Source organism: Cetorhinus maximus, chromosome 2, assembly GCF_964194155.1.
Source record: "Cetorhinus maximus chromosome 2, sCetMax3.hap1.1, whole genome shotgun sequence".
Classification (NCBI taxonomy): domain Eukaryota; kingdom Metazoa; phylum Chordata; class Chondrichthyes; order Lamniformes; family Cetorhinidae; genus Cetorhinus; species Cetorhinus maximus.
Genome location: NC_135880.1, coordinates 183,659,771 through 183,678,391, shown reverse-complemented (window position 1 = coordinate 183,678,391; position 18,621 = coordinate 183,659,771). Strand labels below are relative to the sequence as shown.

Sequence of the window (18,621 nt, the reverse complement as noted above, 5' to 3'; positions counted from 1 at the left end):
GTGTGTAGTTTTGGTCTCCTTATCTGAGGAAGGATGTACTTGCTATACAGGGAGTGCAGCAAAGGTTTACCAGACTGATTCCTGGGATGGCGGGACTGATATATGAGGAGAGATTGAGTCAATTAGGATTATATTCGCTGGAGTTCAGAAGAATGAGGGGGGATCTCATAGAAACCTATAAAATTCTAACAGGACTAGACAGGGTAGATGCAGGAAGGATGTTCCCGATGGTGGGGGAGTCCAGAACCAGTGGTCACAGTCTGAGGATATGGGGTAGACCATTTAGGACTGAGATGAGGAGAAATTTCTTCACCCAGAGAGTGGTGAGCCTTTGGAATTCATTACCACAGAAAGTAGTTGAGGCCAAAACATTGTATGCTTTCAAGAAGGAGTTAGATATAGCTCTTGGGGCGAAAGAGATCAAAAGGTATGGGGAGAAAGCGGGAGCAGGCTATTGAGTTGGATGATCAGCCATGATCATAATGAATGGCAGAGCAGGCTCGAAGGGCCGAATGGCCTACTCCTGCTCCTAGTTTCTATGTTTCTAAGTCAGGATGGTGTGTGGCTTGGAGGGGAACTTGCAGGTGGTGGTGTTCCCATGTATCTGCTTCCCTTGTCCTTCTAGGTGGAGACGTCACGGTTTGGAAGGTGCTGTCTAAGGAAATTTGGTGAATTCCTGCAGTGCATCTTGTAGATGGTGCACACTGCTGCTATTGTGCGTCAGTGGTGGAGGAAGTGAACTTTAGAGGGGATGGATGTGATGCCAATGAAACGGACTGTTTTGTCCTGGGTGGTGAAGTGCTTCTTGAGAATTGTGGGAGCTGCACTCATCCAGGCACGTGGCGAGTATTCCATCGCACTCCTGACCTGTGCCTTGTAGATAGTGGACAAGCTTTGGGGAGTCAGGAGGGGAGTTACTCACCACAGGATTCCTAGCCTCTGACCTACTCTTGTAGCCACAGTATTTATGTGGCTAGTCCAGTTCAGTTTCTGGTCAATGGTAACCCCCTGGATATTGATAGTAGGGGATTCAGTGATGGTAATGCCACTGAACATCAAGGAGCGATGGTTAGATGCTCTCTTGTTGGAGATGGTCATTGCCTGGCACTTGTGTGTGTGAATGTTACTTGCCACTTGTCAGCCCAAGTCCATATTGTCCAAGTCTTGCTGCATTTGGACATGGACTGCTTCAGCATCTGAGGAGTTACAAATGGTGCTGAACATTGTGCAATCATCAGCGAACATCCCCACTTCTGACCTTATAATAGAGGGAAGGTCATTAATGAAGCAGCTGAAGATGGTTGGGCCGAGGACACTACCCTGAGGAACTCCCACAGCGATGTCCTGGGACTGAGATGATTGACCTCCAACAACCACAACCATCTTCTTTTGCGCTAGGTACAACCCCAACCAGTGGAGAGTTTTCACCCGATTCCCATTGACTCCAGTTTTGCTAGGGCTCCTTAATGCCACACTCGGTCAAATGCTGCCTTGATGTCAAAGACAGTCACCCTCACCTCTGGAGGAGTTCAGCTTTTTTGTCCATGTTTGAACCAAGGCTATAATGTGGTCAGGAGCTGAGTGGCCCTGGTGGAACCCAAACTGAGCATCAGTGAGCAGGTTATTGCTAAGCAAGTGCCGCTTGATAGCAGAGTCAACGACTCCTACCGTCACTTTACTGATGATCAAGAGTAGACTGATGGAGCAGTAATTGGCTGGGTTGCTTTTTGTGTACAGGACATACCTGGGCAATTTTCCACATTGCTGGGTAGATGCCAGTGTTGTAGCTGTACTGAACAGCTTGGCTAGGGGCGCGGCAAGTTCTGGAACACAAGTACAATTGCAGGAATGTTGTCAGGGCCCACTGTTTTTGCAGTATCCAGTGCCCTCAGCCATTTCTTTATATCACATGGAGTGAATTGAATCGGCTGAAGACTGGCATCTGTGATGCTGGGGGCCTCAGGAGGCTGAGATGGATCATCCACTCGGCACTTCTGGCTGAAGATTGCAGCAAATGCTTCAGCCTTGTCTTTTGCACTGATGTGCTGGACTCCTCCATCATTGAGGATGGGAATATTTGTGAAGCCTCCTCCTCCAGCGAGTTGTTTAATGTAGCTTCACCAGGTTGACACCTCATTTTTATATATGCCGGGTGCTGCTCCTGGCATGCCCTCCTGCACTCTTCATTGAACCAGGGTTGTCCATTGGCTTGATGGTAATGGTAGAGTGTAGGATAAGTACACATTGTGGTTGTACACAATTCTGCTGCTGCTGATGGCCCACAGAACCTCATGGATGCCCAGTTTTGAGCTGCAGGATCTGTTCAAAATCTATCCCATTTAGCATGATGGTAGTGCCTGACATAGCCATAATCACCAAATCATACCTTACAATTAATGTCTCAAGCACCACCATCACTGTGCCTGGGTATGTTCTGTTCCACGGGCAGGACAAACCCAGCAGAGCTGGTGGCACAGTGGTATACAGTTGGGAAAAAAGTTACCCTGGAAGTCCTCAACATTGACTCTGGGCCCCAATAAGCCTCAATGTATCAGGTTAAACATGGGCAAGGGAACCTCCTGATTATCACCTACTGTCACCTGCCTCAGCTGATGAATCAGTATTCCTCCACATTGCAGGAGGCACGGAGGGTGGCAGGGTCACAGAATACACTCTGGGTGGGGGACTTCAATGGACGGTATCCTCAATGTGAGGATGGGAGTTTGTCTCCACAAGGACTGTGCAGTGGTCACTCCTACCAATACTGTCACGGAGAGATGAATCTGCGGCAGGCAGGTTGATGAGGATGAGGTCAAATATGTTTTTCCCTTACTACCTGCCGCAGGCCCAGTCAGCAGGTATGTCCTTTAGGACTTGGCCAGCTCGGTCAGTAGTTGGTGTTACTGAGCCACTCTTGGGGATGAATTTTAGGGCCCCATCATGGTGGGGGCGGGGCCGGGAAATGTGGTGAGCCATTCAAATGTCCATTGACTTTGGCAGGACTTGAAAATCCCACCAGCAGGAGGGGCCATAAAATTCCACCCTTGGTGGTGGACATTGAAATCTCCATCCAGGGTATATTCTGTGCCTTAGCCACTCTCAGTGCTTCTTCCAACATAGAGGAGTACTGATTCACACACTGCGTGATGGGGAGAGGGGAGGTGGTATGTGGTAATTAGAAGGAGGTTTCCATGCCCATATTTGATCTGATGCCATGAGACTTCCAGGGGCTCCCAGGGCAACTCCCTCCCAACTGTATACCACTTCTGCTGGGTCTGTCCTGCCGGTGGGGTAGGACACACCCAGGGGTGGCAAGTGGTGATGTCTGGGACATTATCTGTAAGATATTATTCTGTGAAGTTGACTACGTCAGGCTGTTGCTTGACTAGCCTGTGAGACAGCTCTCCCAATTTCGGCACTAACCCCCAGATGTTAATAAGGAGGACATTGCAGGGTTGACAGGGTTAAGTTTGCTGTTGTCATTTCTGGTGCCCAAGACGATGCCAGATGGTCTGTCCTTTTTCATTCCTTATCGACATTTCTGTAGCAATTTGATACAACTGAGTGGCTTGCTAGGCCTTTTCAAAGGGCAGTTAAGAGTCAACCACATTGCTGTGGGTCTGGAGTCACATGTAGGCCAGACCAGGTAAAGGATGGTTGACTCCCTGCCCTAAAAGGACATTAGTGAAGCAGATGGGTTTTTGCAGCAATTGACAGTGATTTAGATGTTCACCATTACTGAGACTAGCTTTCCAATTCCAGATTTTTATTATTAACTGAGTTTAAATTCCGCAATCTGCCAGAAGCCATGTCCCCAGGGCCATTAGCCTGGCTTACTCGTCCAGTAATGTTACCACTACACTACTGCCTCCTTTTGACAAGTTATAAACAGAGGAATAGTTTACAATGCATGTGATTGGCTTGTCTTGGAAAAGACACAATGCAGGCCTGGTGAAGAAAAGATTTTCACTCCTGAAGCGTAGTTAGGGAAATTCAAGAGGCAAAGTCGCTTACCATAGTTGTTGCAGGATTCTCTCAAAGAGATGGGCTTTCTACACATCATGGAGTTAGTTACGTGTAGTCTCATTACCAGGAGGTCAGTTTGTTGTATTGGTGAACTCGAGTAGGAACAGGCTTGATGACCCTTGTGATGTTACCGTCTCCAGCTCTTAAGGTATAGATGTTGCTGCTCCTTGTGCTGCCGCTGTTTCTGCAGTTGTTGTGATTTACTCTTTGAGCATCAATTAACTGATAAACAAAAATAACTAATTAATCATCCCTTAAAAGGCCACTGCAACAAAAACAAAAACTACAAAGAAAACTTATCAAATTAAAATAACATTACCTGGGCTGATGATGCACTCTTGCCCCTGCGGGCACTCACTGGCTGCAGAAGGTCTCAAGCGTACCGATGGACACTGTGATCACGCTCCAACAGCACCCAGGCGTGGGCATATGTAACCACGGAAGAGAGACAGACAGGCAGGTTGAACGATCCCCTCAACCGCCCATACTGAGTACACTTTGTTTTAAAGTTATGAATATGACATGTCTTTGCTGGGCATGGCACTACTGTTACTTTATTCCAATATATCAGTTAAAAAGCTGGAGTTTTATTCCATATTAATCTAGTCTGGTCAGTGTGGTAGATGTGCCAAGTAATGAACTTGTTTTGTAATTTTCATCTTGTCGATGGTACACACTGCTGCCACTGTGTGTCGGTGGTGGAAGGAGCGAATGTTTGTGGATGGGGTGCCAATGAAGCGGGCTGCTTTGTCCTGGACAGTGTCGAGCGTTTCTTGAGTGTTGTTGGAGCTGCACTCATCCAGGCAAGGGGAGAGTATTCCATCACACTCCTGACTTGTGCCTTGCAGATGGTGGACAGGCTTTGGGGAGTCAGGAGGTGAGTTACTCGTTGCAGGATTCTTAGTCTCTGACCTGCTCTTGTAACCGCAGTATTTATATGGCTAGTCCAGTTCAGTTTCTGCTCAATGCTGACTAATATAAAGGACAGACACAAAGGAAAAAAGCAAGAACCTGCTCAGGATGTTCCAAAATATTTTACAGCCAATGAAATCCTGTGGTTTATATAAGAAAGCAATTTTTGTTTTGATTACTACAGATGCCATGTGAACGCTACAATTTGAAAATTCCAAGAAAAAAAACTGTGAGATAGCAACTTCATACATTAGTGTAGCTGACACTGGAGGAAGGAGACTCTCATTCAGGGGGGGCTGGTAAATTGTAACAGCGTAAGGATGTAAAACACACTCATGTTTAACAGCAAAATACTGCGGATGCTGGAAATCTGAAATAAAAACAGAAAATGCTGGAATTCAGCAGGTCTGGCAGCATCCGTGGAGAGAAAAACAGAGGTAACGTTTCGAGTCCGTATGACTCTTCTTCAGATCTCTGGACTCAAAGGTGAGATGCACCTTTGCAGCAATTTCTCCCGATTTGGTATGGTGAGATTGATAACACTAACAGAAATTCACTTCTCAAGAATTAAATATTTCAGAAACACTCATTCCTGTAATTTTTACTCACACCCAAATAAAAAAAAACAGTATGGCTACTTCTAATAAACAGAAAAAATTGACGCGATTTTCCTTTAAATGCCACAGGGACCACTGAGCCATTATCATTATCATTGAGGTATTGCAGCTACTGGGACCATTTAGGAGTCCTTTGTATTTACATCTCATAGTTTTGAAAGCCATTCTGTGTTTCTGCATTATTGATTTACTAGTTCAAATGTAAATCTATGAACACAGAATATGCTTTGACTGCATCTAGCAGAAAAGTCAATTTGCAGTAATTCTCAACTATAATAAAATGAAGTGTTCCAAGTATTGAATATAATTGCCCACAAGCAGAACTATTGAGACGATGTGCTTGGACCTTCAGTAATGTTCAGAATAGGAAGACTGGCTGGCTTGTTCTTTATGTTTCATTGCCTAATCTCTTCAAGCATCCAGATTCCTTAAGGACATTATATCGAGTATAACATATTTAACCACCTTAACAAAAAGGAAGTATGATCGTTTGAGTCATTTCTTTTAAAGCCACACATGAAAAGAAAACTATGGAATACAGCAGTTTTTTTGGGTCCGAACAAAAGGTTTTAATTCCGAATTCTCCCAGCAAAGATAGCTTAGCTATGTATTGTCAACAAGATAAAATTCAAACAAAAATTACAAACAGTCAAATGAAACAAATTAGTCCCAAAAGCTTCTAATGTTTTATTCATTAAATACTTGGCCATAGATTACAACACTTCATTGATATTCTGGCACAGATTAATGTACTTCTACTGCACGTTAAACATGGTAAAAACAACTGACACCCATTTTAAAGTTACAAATGTAAATAAGGTATTTAAAAATTGGATAGGCATAAATGTTCCTTTACAAAAATATTCTGTCTCTATCTAAAGAAAAGCAAGAATTTTAAATGATACAAAGTTAGTAAGAATTATCTGCTCCAATTATTGGGCAACCTGGTCCTTTAAATATAATTCACTGCCCACGATCCTCAGCTTGGTCAGTATGGAAACTGTCGGCTTTGAATTTGGATTTCATTGCATTGCTGTGCTTAACCTGGACTCTCCCTGCAACTTGTATACACATAAAGTCTCTGTAGAACACAGCGTTACAACAAGAGTGCAGAATTGTAACTCAAGGAGATACAAATTGTTTAATATTAGTCTCAGGACAAGCATCAGCTGCTCAGCAAGATACTGTAGTGTCTGCAATTATTGACACAAGAACTAGTGCACCCGACCCAATACAAACTACACAGCAAAATCCAGAGTTCTCAATGTTAGAAGTTTCTCAGGGAGATACATTTCACCAATCTGTACAGGAATAGAAATTAATGAAACCAAGGACAATAGAGGCAAAATTCCTCAATTCCACTTTGAGCACTCTTACTGCAGCAGGGTGAAATCCTGACACGTCACTGACCTTCCTCCTGGTCTGCCAGTCAACTCTGATCATTTCACCAGCTACATTGGATTACACTGCATATATACGGTACAGAAACAGGCCATTCAGCCCAATCAATCATGCTGGTGCTTATGCTCCACAAGAGCTTCCTCCAATCCTTCCCCCATCTATATCAGCAGACTTCTTTATTTCTTCCCCCCCACCTTGTGTTTATCAAGCCTCACTTTAAATGCATCAATGTTATTCGTCTCAGCCATTCTGTAGTTAGCAATGCTTGTGTGGGTGTCTCCTGGGCACACACTTTGTGAGGGGAGGAGGGAAATAAGTTAACAAGACATGAGGGAGGGCAGAATCAAATTGGTCCTGTTTATAAGAAAGCCAATTCTATGAATTTTGCCATATAGTGTCCCAGATGATGGTACAAGAGGCTCCAGCTGACTATTCATAAAGCTGGACAATGCAATTGTGTCAGCATTCAGGGCTCTGACCACACCGAGTCAGAGCAGCAAGAATGTGGAGAGGTGAGAACATCTCACTGGCTAGCCCTCGTCTGTTTGTTACGTCACATTATCTGCTTCTGTCTGTCCACACTCTCAATACTGGCAGGGGAGATGGTGGCAGAGTGACAATGTCACTGAACTCATAATCCAAAGGCCTAGGCTCACGGTCTGGGGACATGTGTTCAAATCCCACCACAGCAGTTGGTGGAATTTAAATTCTAATTAATAAAATCTGGAATCGACTCGTCTCAATTATGGTGACCATGCCAACGATCATCGATTGTTGTTAAAAAAACACTATCTGGTTTCTGATGTCCTTTAGGGAAGGAAATCTGCCATCCTTACTTCCTGATCCACCTGGTCTGGCCTACACTTGACTCCAGACCCACAGCAATGTGGCTGACTCTGAACTGCCCCCTAGCAAGCCACTCAGTTCAAGGGCAATTAGGGATGGGCAACAAATTCTGACCTTGCCAGCAACACCCACATCCCATGAAAGTAGCACATGCCTTTAAGGAGTCGACCCAACGCTCCCAGAGCCTCTCCACCCTTCCCCAAGCTGTTTCAACCTGTGAATGAAGCCCAGTTCCGAGGTGAGTGGAGCCAGTATCACTGAGGCACAATGGCTAGAGACAGCTGGGTAACAGGGAAAAACAAACCCTAACGGAACCGTACGAGTTCTAACAGCAGGCAGCAGTTGGTTCCAGACTGGGAGCTGGACCTCTCATCTTCCCACTGCTTTGGTTCCACAATCAGAATATCTCTTTCCTGGTAAATGCTCTTTGAAAGAGCCGGCACAGACTTTGTGGGATGAATGGCCTTCTCCTGTGCTAGGTTATTCCATGATTTGATAGCATCAACCAAACAAACTGCAGAAACAACCCAGGCTAGCAATTTACCATCTTTTGCCAGTTCAGCTAACTACCCCCTCATGGAAGGGGGTAAAAGGAAGACTCTAGGGAAAAGTGAAGGGGTAATTTTAGCCCAACCTGATGAGATGGGTCCAGCTGCCTGTTGCCCAATCAGGCAGGTGTAAACGGTTAGCCCCTCCCATCCCATCAGCTTCCCACTGCGCAACAGTGGGGTCCAATTATTGCACAAACTGGCCCCCTTGAAGATACAGAATGAGACTCATGCCATTAAACTGCTGCAGTTCCCCAACAATCATATTTAACCAAAGAATTAGGAAAATGATAAAAAAGCTGCCCCGTTGGGGCAATAATGTTTCATGTTGCTCAGATAAGGTGTGCCAAAGCTTGCTTACCTAAAATAACACTGAATCGAGAATAGTGACACCGCATTGCAGATGCTGCAGGTGAAATTGAAAATCAAGCACAAAGGCTGGTGCTCAAACGCAGAGCAACCCTTGCAAACAGCTTCATCTCAACACGTCAAGGGCAAAAATGACAAGTCTTTAGTTTTATTGCTGACTACAGGAAAATAAAAATCAAACAATGAATAAAGCTGTTCCAATTAAATGTCTCCACTCCAAACACAGAGGTCACTGTCCAGGTTTTGAGCCTTGCCCACACTGGAACTGTGCTGAGAAAATCGTGGAAAGCTGATGGTGGAATTTCCTGCTCTCAGGCGGGTAGAAGCTGATCCTTATTGATTCTGCTTCTTCTCCATTCAGAGGCTGTTGTGTATTTCCACCATTTCTTTTTCATGTACGTTCTCTTACCTTGACACAACACTTCTGATGTAGACCACATATGACGAAGCGGTCAGTGCCCCACATGCAGCAAGACCTGGACAATATCCAGGCTTGGGCTGACAAGTGGCAAGTAACATTCGTGCCACACAAGTGCCAGGCAATGACCATCTCCAACAAGAGAGAATCCAACCATCCCCCCAAGACATTCAATAGCATTACTATCGCTGAAATTCCACTATCAACATCCTGGGGGTTACCATTGACCAAAACCTGAACTGTACTAGCCATATAAATACTGTGGCTACAAGAGCAGATCAGCAGCTGGGAATTCGGCATCCCTTTAAGTATTCTGTAGGTTTCACAGAATCACAGCACTGTTATGGCGTAGGAGGAGGCCATTCAGCCCATCATGTCGGCACTGACTCTCCAAATGAGCATTATGACTTAGTGCCATTCTCCTGCTTTTTCCCCTTACCCTTACACACTGGGCGGAATCGTCACGGATTTACACTAAGTGCGGTAGCGGGTGGGTAAAATAAAGTTATACACGTAGGCCACAGTGATGGCTTCTCACGCCGTATCATCCCAAAGCCGCCGCATTAATTATGCATTCCTGGGAAACACGCTGGTTCCATGGCGGGTGGGCTCTCATTCACCCGCCACACCATCACCTCGCCACTTCATCATGCCGGGTGCCACATTTAGAGTGCTGCCGTGCGCAAACCTCTCAGCGCTTCCAGCCCACAACTACTCCACAGAAGACATGGCCCCAAAAGGCAAACAGACTGCAGCCCCCAGGTTAAATGACACATCCCTCGAGCACCTTTTTGACTCCATGGAGGCCTGTCATGATGTCCTCTGCCCCCGCTCTGGCCACAGGATGGGCAGCAACATCACTAATTCAGCTTGGGAGGTGGTCAGTGCCAACACCCTACAAAAGAGGACCCAGCTACCCGGTGCCACAAGAGGATGAATCTTCTCCTCAGTTCTGCCAGGGTAAGTTAGTCTCCTCATCTCTCAACTCACACTCACAAATCCATCACACATCCACAGGGCCCTCACTCACTGTTCAAGAGACACCATCATTCACTCTCTTACACACCTTCATTGTCCTCATCCCATCCATGGGACCACTCACCACCCACACAGGCCGGACACATCTATCATCTGGCCCGGCAGGCGTCCTGCTTACACTTTCTCCATCTCTATTCATGCAGCACAAGCTGGCACACAACAAGAGAGAGAGGTCGCTTACCAGTGGAGGAAGTCTGAAATCAAAGTCCTCATGGCCTTTGAAAACAGAGCCCTCCAGCTGGCCGGCGATGACCGGGACCGATCCTGTGCTGACGGTGAGGTCGGTGCTGCTCTACCAAGTGAGGATCCAGCAGTGCAACATCCATCAGACAACCATGCTGTGAGTGATGTGTCCTCTTTCACAGGCTACTGCCATGCACTAATTATCTCCCCTTGCTTTCACAGGCACATCTGGGAAACAGCCGACAGAGTCCATGACCCAGGGCCTCCAATCAAGTCCCAAAGAAACCTCCAAAGGGGAATCTGGAGGCACCCTCCCTGACGACCCATCACAGCGCTCACCCACACCCTCCACCAGCGCAGAGACACACACCTCGGTGGGACCTAGCTTTAGAGTAGTCTCGGGATCACAATCTGGTGAGCACATCGCACTGTCTGATCCACAGCAGGTGGAGGCAGGGACTTCATAGGCCCCCAGCACTCGGAGGAGCTGCTGGAGGCCAGAACGTTGCTGAGTCCAAGTCAGATGAGGAGCCTCTGGACTTGGTCACGTCACAGTTGCTGGAGCTGCAAAGAGATGTCCACTGCACTCCTCAGATTGCAAGGCATGATAGAAGAATCCATCCACCTTCAGGCTGAGGTGATAGTACCGGCACGCCAACGCACCAAGGTCAACATTGGCAGGATGGCGGCCGCCATGGAGACCTTGGTCCAGGACGTCACTCCTGCACTGCTGTGCAGGCTCAACTCCATCACTGACGACATAGTTGGCCTCCAACAGTGTGTACACAAGAGGGGTGCAGGGCAGCCCAACCTTACTCCAGCTACCCTTTCTCCAATGGGCACCCATAGGGAGAAGGGTCAGCAGGTGTAGCCCCTGGGGTCATCCACCCAGGTGGCTCTGGGAGTGACCAGCCCATCTGATTCCCCTCTTCCAGTGACCTCAGAAGCCCCAGCTCCACAGGCCAAGGAGGGTACCACTGCCACACAGCAGGATCCCGAAAGCAGGCTGGGACCCTCCAAGTCGTGGCCCTCCAGAGGACTCCAGCCAAAGCCATCACAGACAGGGCATCACAGTCAGCAGGCTGCCTCCACCTCCGCTGTGGATGTCTGGGGAGCACCAAGACGTAGCGGCAGGATTAGGAAAGTTAAAGAGAATTAGTTGCACAGCCTGGGTACGGGTGTTAATCACTTGTACATAATGTTCACTATTGTCAATAAACTCCTAAGAATGTCTCCCTGCCTGTGGCTCCTTGTTGTGATGAGCAGTGTTCTTGTCACTCAGATGTGAAACCTTTCCACACAAGATAAAAGGCAGGTGTCTCAGTCCAGAACCTTTTCCCTGTGCTCTGTGCAGCCTTCAGACCACAGTGATGGTCCAGCCTCACACTCCCTGGAAACATTACTGATACCTGCACCTCAACAGTGTTGGTCATTGCTGCCAGAATGTCGTGGGCAGGGGTCACTGAGTTCCGTCATTCTCTGTGAGCTCTCAGCACCTTTGAGGTGGGGCTGGTCCCCCATCACACCAGCATCTGTGACCAGTGATGCTGTGCACCTGAAGGGGACACGTGCTGAAGGTGGACAAAGCTTTGAAAGTTACATGGCTATGTCTCTATGACATGATCCTGATCACAGGGTGCAAGCGAGCTGCCCTCGGTCATTCTCAGACAGACATTCTCGGTGGCTATATGAAGATCTATGGAGTGTCCTCACTGCATATTGTCATTATCCTCCTGTGATTGAGCAACTATTAGGGCCTCCACTGCATCTCTGTGACAGGAGCATTCTCACAGAGGGTATGTGCGCTGCCATAAGCCAGACTGGAGTCAAATGTTCATAGATGTAAGGTGAAGATCTTATGGTGTCTCCTCACTGCATATGACCATCATCCTCCACAAATCTAGCAGCTATGAGGGCCTCCCGAGCACGCTTGCCTCATCTGGCCAGTGCGAGGGCCTCATTACTGTCATCGTCGCCTTTGAGGGCCTCCTCACCCTCATCACCGTTGACGCCTTTCTCCTAATCAGAGAAGAACTCCAGCTCATAAAAACAAAAAGCTAAAAGCTACTGCGGATGCTGGAAATCCAAAACAAAAACAGAATTACCTGGAAAAACTCAGCAGGTCTGGCAGCATCGGCGGAGAAGAAATCAGTTAACGTTTCGAGCCTTCATGGCCATGAAGGCTCGAAACTTTAACTGATTTCTTCTCCGCCAATGCTGCCAGACCTGCTGAGTTTTTCCAGGTAATTCTGTTTTTGTTTAAGAACTCCAGCTCCTCCATCTCCTCCTCAGGCAGCTCCTCTCCCCGTTACAACCTGGTGCTGCAAAGGACACAACAGGCAACGATGATGCGTGACACCCCCTGGACTATATTTCAGGGCTCCACTAGACTGGTCCAGGCACCGGAGCCTCTCTTCAGCATCCCGATGGTCTATTCCACCAAGTTGCGAGTTGCAGCATGAGCCCCATTATAACGTCACTCTGCTGCAGTCTGAGGCCGCCGCACGGGTGTCATCAGCCACGGCCTCTGCGGGTGGCCCTTGTCCCTGAGGAGCCAATCCTGCAGCTTCTGTGGACCCTGGAAGACTCCAGGGATCTATGATCGACTGAGAATGTAGGATTCGTGCACACTCCCTGGGAACCGTGCACACGCCTGCAGGATGCTTTTGTGGTGGTTGCACACCAGCTGCATGTTCAGCAAATGGAATCCCTTGTGGTTGGCATAGTTAACCATGTGTTGTGGCGGAGATCTGAGCGCCACGTGAGTGCAGTAGATCACAGCCGGCAGCACCTGTGGGAAACCCGACATTTTGGGAACCCAAGATCTGGGCAAATCCAATCGCTCTTGCATTCTGACTCTCCTGATCCCGGGCAAAATGCATAAAGTTATGAGCCTTCACAAAGATGGCATCTGTGATCTCGTGGATGCATTTGTGGGTGGCGGATTGTGATATCCCACAGAGGTCATCTGCAGAGCCCTGAAAAGGAGCCACTGTTGTGAAAATTGAGCGCCACAGTCACTTTTACGGTCACTGGTAGTGGATGCCCTCCATTTCCCCGTGGCACCAAACCCTGCAGTAGCTGGCAGATGTGACCGATCAGTTCCCTACACATGCGCTGTCTTCAGCAACACTGGTTGTCAGTCATCTGCAGGAATGAAAGGTGGGTGGGTATAGACCCTGGTCTAACTCAGCGCTGACCAGCGACGGCTCACTGTGGCTCTTCGGTGGTGTGTGCAGGAGCCCCAGCCGCCCCTCCCTCGGCACAGCCAAGCGCCTCAGTCACTCTTTCCTCAGTTGTCTCTGCTCTCTGTACGCTACGAGGCATACAGCAAGTTCACCAGGCTCCATGCTCCTGGTGTACCCTCCCTGCAGGATGGGGGAGAGCGAGAGAGCGAGAGGGCGAGAGAGCAAAACTAGTTTCAGTTCAGTTAAAGCCAGGATTCCCGAGAAGCTGGACAGCAGAGAGACAGATAGCAAGTCCCAAACTAATATTGAAGCCAGCTGCCAGGAGAAGCTGCACAGGAGAGGAAACTGCAGAAGCAGGTGCCAGAAACTCAAGAAGAAAATCCCCAAATCCAGGGGAATGGAACAGGGAAGACCCAAGGACAGTCTAGTCAAAAGGAAAAGGACAGGAAGCTGGAAAAGGTCCTGTTCTGTGAAAGTGAAAGTAAGGAGCATAGCGGAAGACTCCAAGCGCCAGACTTAAAGGGAGAAAGTTCCACGACGCAGACTTAAAGCACTATAGGTTTGCGAGAAGCCAGAGGTCCAAGGAAGGTCTGTAACTCTTTACTATGGGCATGTGAAGCAGTGCTGTTCTGTTGGCACAGCTGAGTCAGTGAGAGAGAGAGAGTGTATGGAAGAAAGCCTGAATGCAATGGGTGATCCAGGGAAGAGGAACATCAGAAGGAGAATTCAAAACCCTGGAGGTGAACCCTTGTGGAAGGCATCTGAGAGGAAGCATCATTTGGGAGAAGACTCCAGAGTGAGTTCTTCAAGAGTGGAGACTGCAATCCCTCCTATGAAAGATGGAGTTCAGTGAGACTGATTGGCTCATGTTGTGACAAGCATCTGTTGGGAGTCAAGGAAAAATCCATAGCATCTGGTTGAGGTGGCATCTGTCACTTGGGTTCAGAATGTGGTGTGTCTGACCACAGATCGCCTATTGGTTTACATGGACTGTGTATTTACTGGGAATATTAGAGTATAGGATAGCTGTTGTAACTTATGTTATCCTTACAAATCTGTAAAGGTATAGTTGTGGATGAAGGAGTATTGCAATATAGTTCATTTTTTCTTGTTCAGTAATTTTTAAAATTATTTTGTTAAAAGTTCATCAGCTTACTCCTGCAACTCTGTTCAGTAGCCACTCTCCATGTAGCTAAACAAAAAATAAAAGTTAGGATCTATCAAGCCGGGTTCCACCCCAAGATCTGGCTTGTCCAGCAATAACATCAGCTGGGATTATAGCAACACCAAGATTTAGATCATTCGTATATATCAGGAAAAGCAAGGTTCCCAATACCGACCCCTGGGGAACTCCACTACAAACCTTCCTCCAGCCTGAAAAATATCTATTGATTATTACCCTCTGTTTTCTATTTTTCAGCCAGTTTTGTATCCATGTTGCTACTGACCCTTTTATTCCATGGAGCTATTCCATGAACTTCTGAAGTCTACTGTGTGGCACTATATCCAATGCCTTTTGAAAGTCCAAGTACACGACAACAACAGCATTACCCTCATCAACCCTCGCTGTTACCTCTTCAAAAAAACTCCAGCAAGTCAGTTACACATGATTTCCCTTTTAGAAATCCATGCTGGATCTTCCTTATCATCCCATAATTTTCCATGTGACTACTAATTCTATCCCAAATATTTGTTCTAGAAGCTTCCCCCACCACTGAAGTTAAACTGATTGGTCTGTAATCGCTGGGCTTATCCTTACAACCTTTTTTGAACAAGGGCATAACGTTTGCTATTCTTCAGTCCTCTGATACCACCCCCGAGATTAGGGAAGACTGAAAGATTATGGCCAGTGCCCCTGCGATTTCCACTCTTACCTCCCTCAATATCCTTGGATGCATCTCATCCAGTCCTGGTTGCTTGTCGATTTTAAGTACCGACAATTTATCCAATACCTTCTCCTTATCAATTTTGAACCCTTCTAGTTGAGAGTTTCCTCCTCTGTCACCATGGCCTCAGGAAGCATCTGCTTCCTTGGTAAAGACAGATGCAAAGCATTCATTTAACATCTCAGCCATGCCCACTGCCTCCATGTGTAAATCCCCTTTTTGGTCCCTAATCGGCCCAACTCCTTCTTTTACCACCCTCTTACTATTTGAGTGCAGATAGAAGACTTTGGGATTCCCCTTTATGTTGGCTGCCAGTCTTTTCTCATAATCCCTCTTTGCTTCTCTTATTTGCTTTTTCACCTCTCTTCTGAACCTTCTGTATTCCGTCTGGTTCTCAATTGTATTTTCTACCTGTCACAAGCACACCCCTTCTTCTTTTTCTTAATTTATATCTCCTTTTTCATACAGGGAGCTCTGGATTTGTTTGCCCTGCCTTTCCCTTTTGAGGGAATGTACCTTGACTGTGCCTGAACCATTTCTTCTTTGAAGGTAGCCTATTATTCAGCTGCAGTTTTTCCGTCAACCTTTAGTTCCAGTCTATCCGGCCCAGCTCCGTTCTTGCCCTATTGAAGTTGGCTCTCCCTCGGTTAATTATTCATACTCTGCATTGTACATTGTCCTTTTCGACCGTCATCCTAAATCTTACAATACAATGATTATTGTCTCCTAAATGTTCCCCCACTGACACTTGATCTACTCATTTGACCAAGAACCAGGCCCAACATTGACTCCTTTCTTGTTGGATTGGACACATTCTGCTGTAGAAAATTCTCCTAAGCACAATCTAGGAACTCTTGCCCCTCTCCACCCTTTACACTACCACTGGCCCAGTCTACACGTGGGTAATTAAAGTTCCTCATTATAACTACTTCATAATGCCCATATCTCTCTGTAATTTCTCTGCAGATTTGTTCCTCTACATCCTTCCCACTAGCTGGCGGTCTATAGACCACACCGAGCAATGTAATTGTACCCTTTTTGTTCCTTAGTTCTAGCCAAATTGATTCTGTTCTTGAACCCTCTGGGACACCCTGATTCTCCAGCACTGCAATGCTCTCCTTAACCAATATCACCACCCCTCCTCCTTTCCTATCTTTTCTGAACACCTTGTACCCGGGAATATATTTGACACCCACTCCTGCCCTTCCTTGAGCCAGGTCCCGCCATTCCGGGAACAAGTCTGGTGAATCTTCATTGGATTGGGTCAGAATCCTGAAACTCCCTTCCTAACAGCACTGTGGGTGTACCTACACCACATGGACTGCAGCTATTCAAGAAGGCAGCTCACCACCACCTTCTCAAGGGCAATTAGGGATGGGGATAAATGCTGGCCCAGCCGACACCCACATTCCATGAATGAATTAAAAAAGAGATTCCCTCTCTGGCAATAATATCCTTCCTAAGGTAAGGGGACCAAAACTGCACACACTACTCCAGGTGCAGTCTAACCAAGGTTCTATACAACTGAACCAAGACTTCACTACTCCTGTACTCAAATCCTCTTGCAATAAAGGTTAACATACCATTTGCCTTCCTAATTGCTTGCTACACCTACATGTTAGCTTTCAGTGACTTATTCATGAGGACACCAGGTCCCTTTGTACATCTACACTTTCTAATCTTTCACTATTTAAGAAATACTCTGCACATCTGTTTCTTCTACCAAAGTGATAACCTCACATTTTTCCATATTATATTCCATCTGCCATGTTCTTGTCCATTCACTAAGTCTGTCCAAATTCTCTTGAAGCTGCTTTGCATCCCCTCACAACACACATTCCCACATAGCTTTGTGTCATCGTTAAACATTCACTCCCTCCACCACTGATGTACAGTGGCAGCAGTGTGTATCATTTACAAGATGCATTGCAGAAACTCTTTCGACAGCAAGTTCCAAACCTGCAACCTCTACCATCCAGAAAAATGCATGGGAACACCACTACCTGTAAGTTCCCCAGCCACACACCATCCTGACCTGGAAATATATCACCATTCCTTCATCACTATTGAATCAAAATCCTGGAACTCCCTCTCCAACAGCACTGTTGTACCTACACCATACAGTGTGTAGCAATTCAAGATGGTGTCTCTGTCACCTACAAGGGCAATTATGGGTGGGAAACAAATGCTGGCCTTGCCAGCGATGCCCACGTCTCAAGAATTAATTTTTTAAAACTCCATGTATTTTCCTCAGGTTCAGAGCGACTTCTTGCTATTTACAAACTGAAATGTTTCTTCACCTGCCTAATATTCAAATTGTAGCTATTAGTGGAAAGCATTGAGACAGTTATTGAAGCTACAGCTTTGATGGTACCAGTTTGTGTAAAAGGGATTGGTAAGGGGATCAAAGGTTATGGGGAGAAGGCGGGAGAATGGGATTGAGAAACTTATCAGCCATGATTGAATGGCGGAGCGGACTCGATGGGCTGAATGGCCTAATTTCTGTTCCTATGTCTTATGGTCTTATGGACGTGCAGCTCCATGTGGATTTGAACAAGTCAAACGAGGCTATTAACTGAAAAGATTTGTTCTTCCTACACAGCAGAACAATTTCCCAAACTGACTGGATAATGAGGATATGTAGAGGTAAATGTTCCAGCAGAGCATCTGCAAATACCACTCCATCCATGCTGTCCCCAAGTATTTAAAACATAGAAACTAGGAGCAGGAGGAGGTCATTCGGCCCCTTGAGCCTGCACCGTCATTCAATATGATCATAGCCAATCCTCTCATCTCAGCACCATCTTTTTGCCCTCTCCCCATACCCCTTGACTTAGGATAAGGTCAACACCACAGTAGGTTTTGCTCTTGCTGGGTTAGATTTAGGGTTATGTGGGGCCAGAGCTATTTCCATGCAAAATAACTGAAGGGTTGAAAGGATAAGAAGGTACAGTCAGAATTATAAAGAATTGGCCACAGTCCACAATGCAAATCTGAACACTGTACTGGAGTCAGGACATTGAATAAAGATAAATGTTTACTCGGATTGAAGTGGAATCTATTACCCCCTCATCCTCTTGCAGAGCTACATTGAGATATCGTGATGATTAACAACTTAAGCAGCAGCAGCTTTGTATCAGATTTACTGAAGAGATCACTATCAGAAGGAAACATTCCAGAAAGGAAAAT

At 46.5% G+C, this 18,621-nt stretch overlaps 1 protein-coding gene across 3 annotated transcripts in view; it reads right to left on the bottom strand.

Annotated features, from left to right (window-relative positions):
* The window catches only part of LOC144668406 (endophilin-A1-like), a 172,454-nt gene that overhangs the window by 133,793 nt on the left and 20,040 nt on the right, over nucleotides 1-18,621 (bottom strand). The window contains exons 1-2 of one of the 3 annotated variants that reach the window (XM_078530435.1): nucleotides 4,346-4,795; nucleotides 4,015-4,248 (exon numbers count right to left, since the gene is read on the bottom strand). The exons of 1 other annotated variant lie outside the window; for it this stretch is intronic. In XM_078530435.1, coding sequence (XP_078386561.1) covers nucleotides 4,015-4,017 — 3 coding nt within the window. In that variant the 5' untranslated portion in view covers nucleotides 4,018-4,248; nucleotides 4,346-4,795. Of the gene's footprint in view, nucleotides 1-4,014; nucleotides 4,249-4,345; nucleotides 4,796-18,621 lie in introns of those variants that run through there. One more of the 3 variants, XM_078530445.1, reaches the window with a different exon arrangement.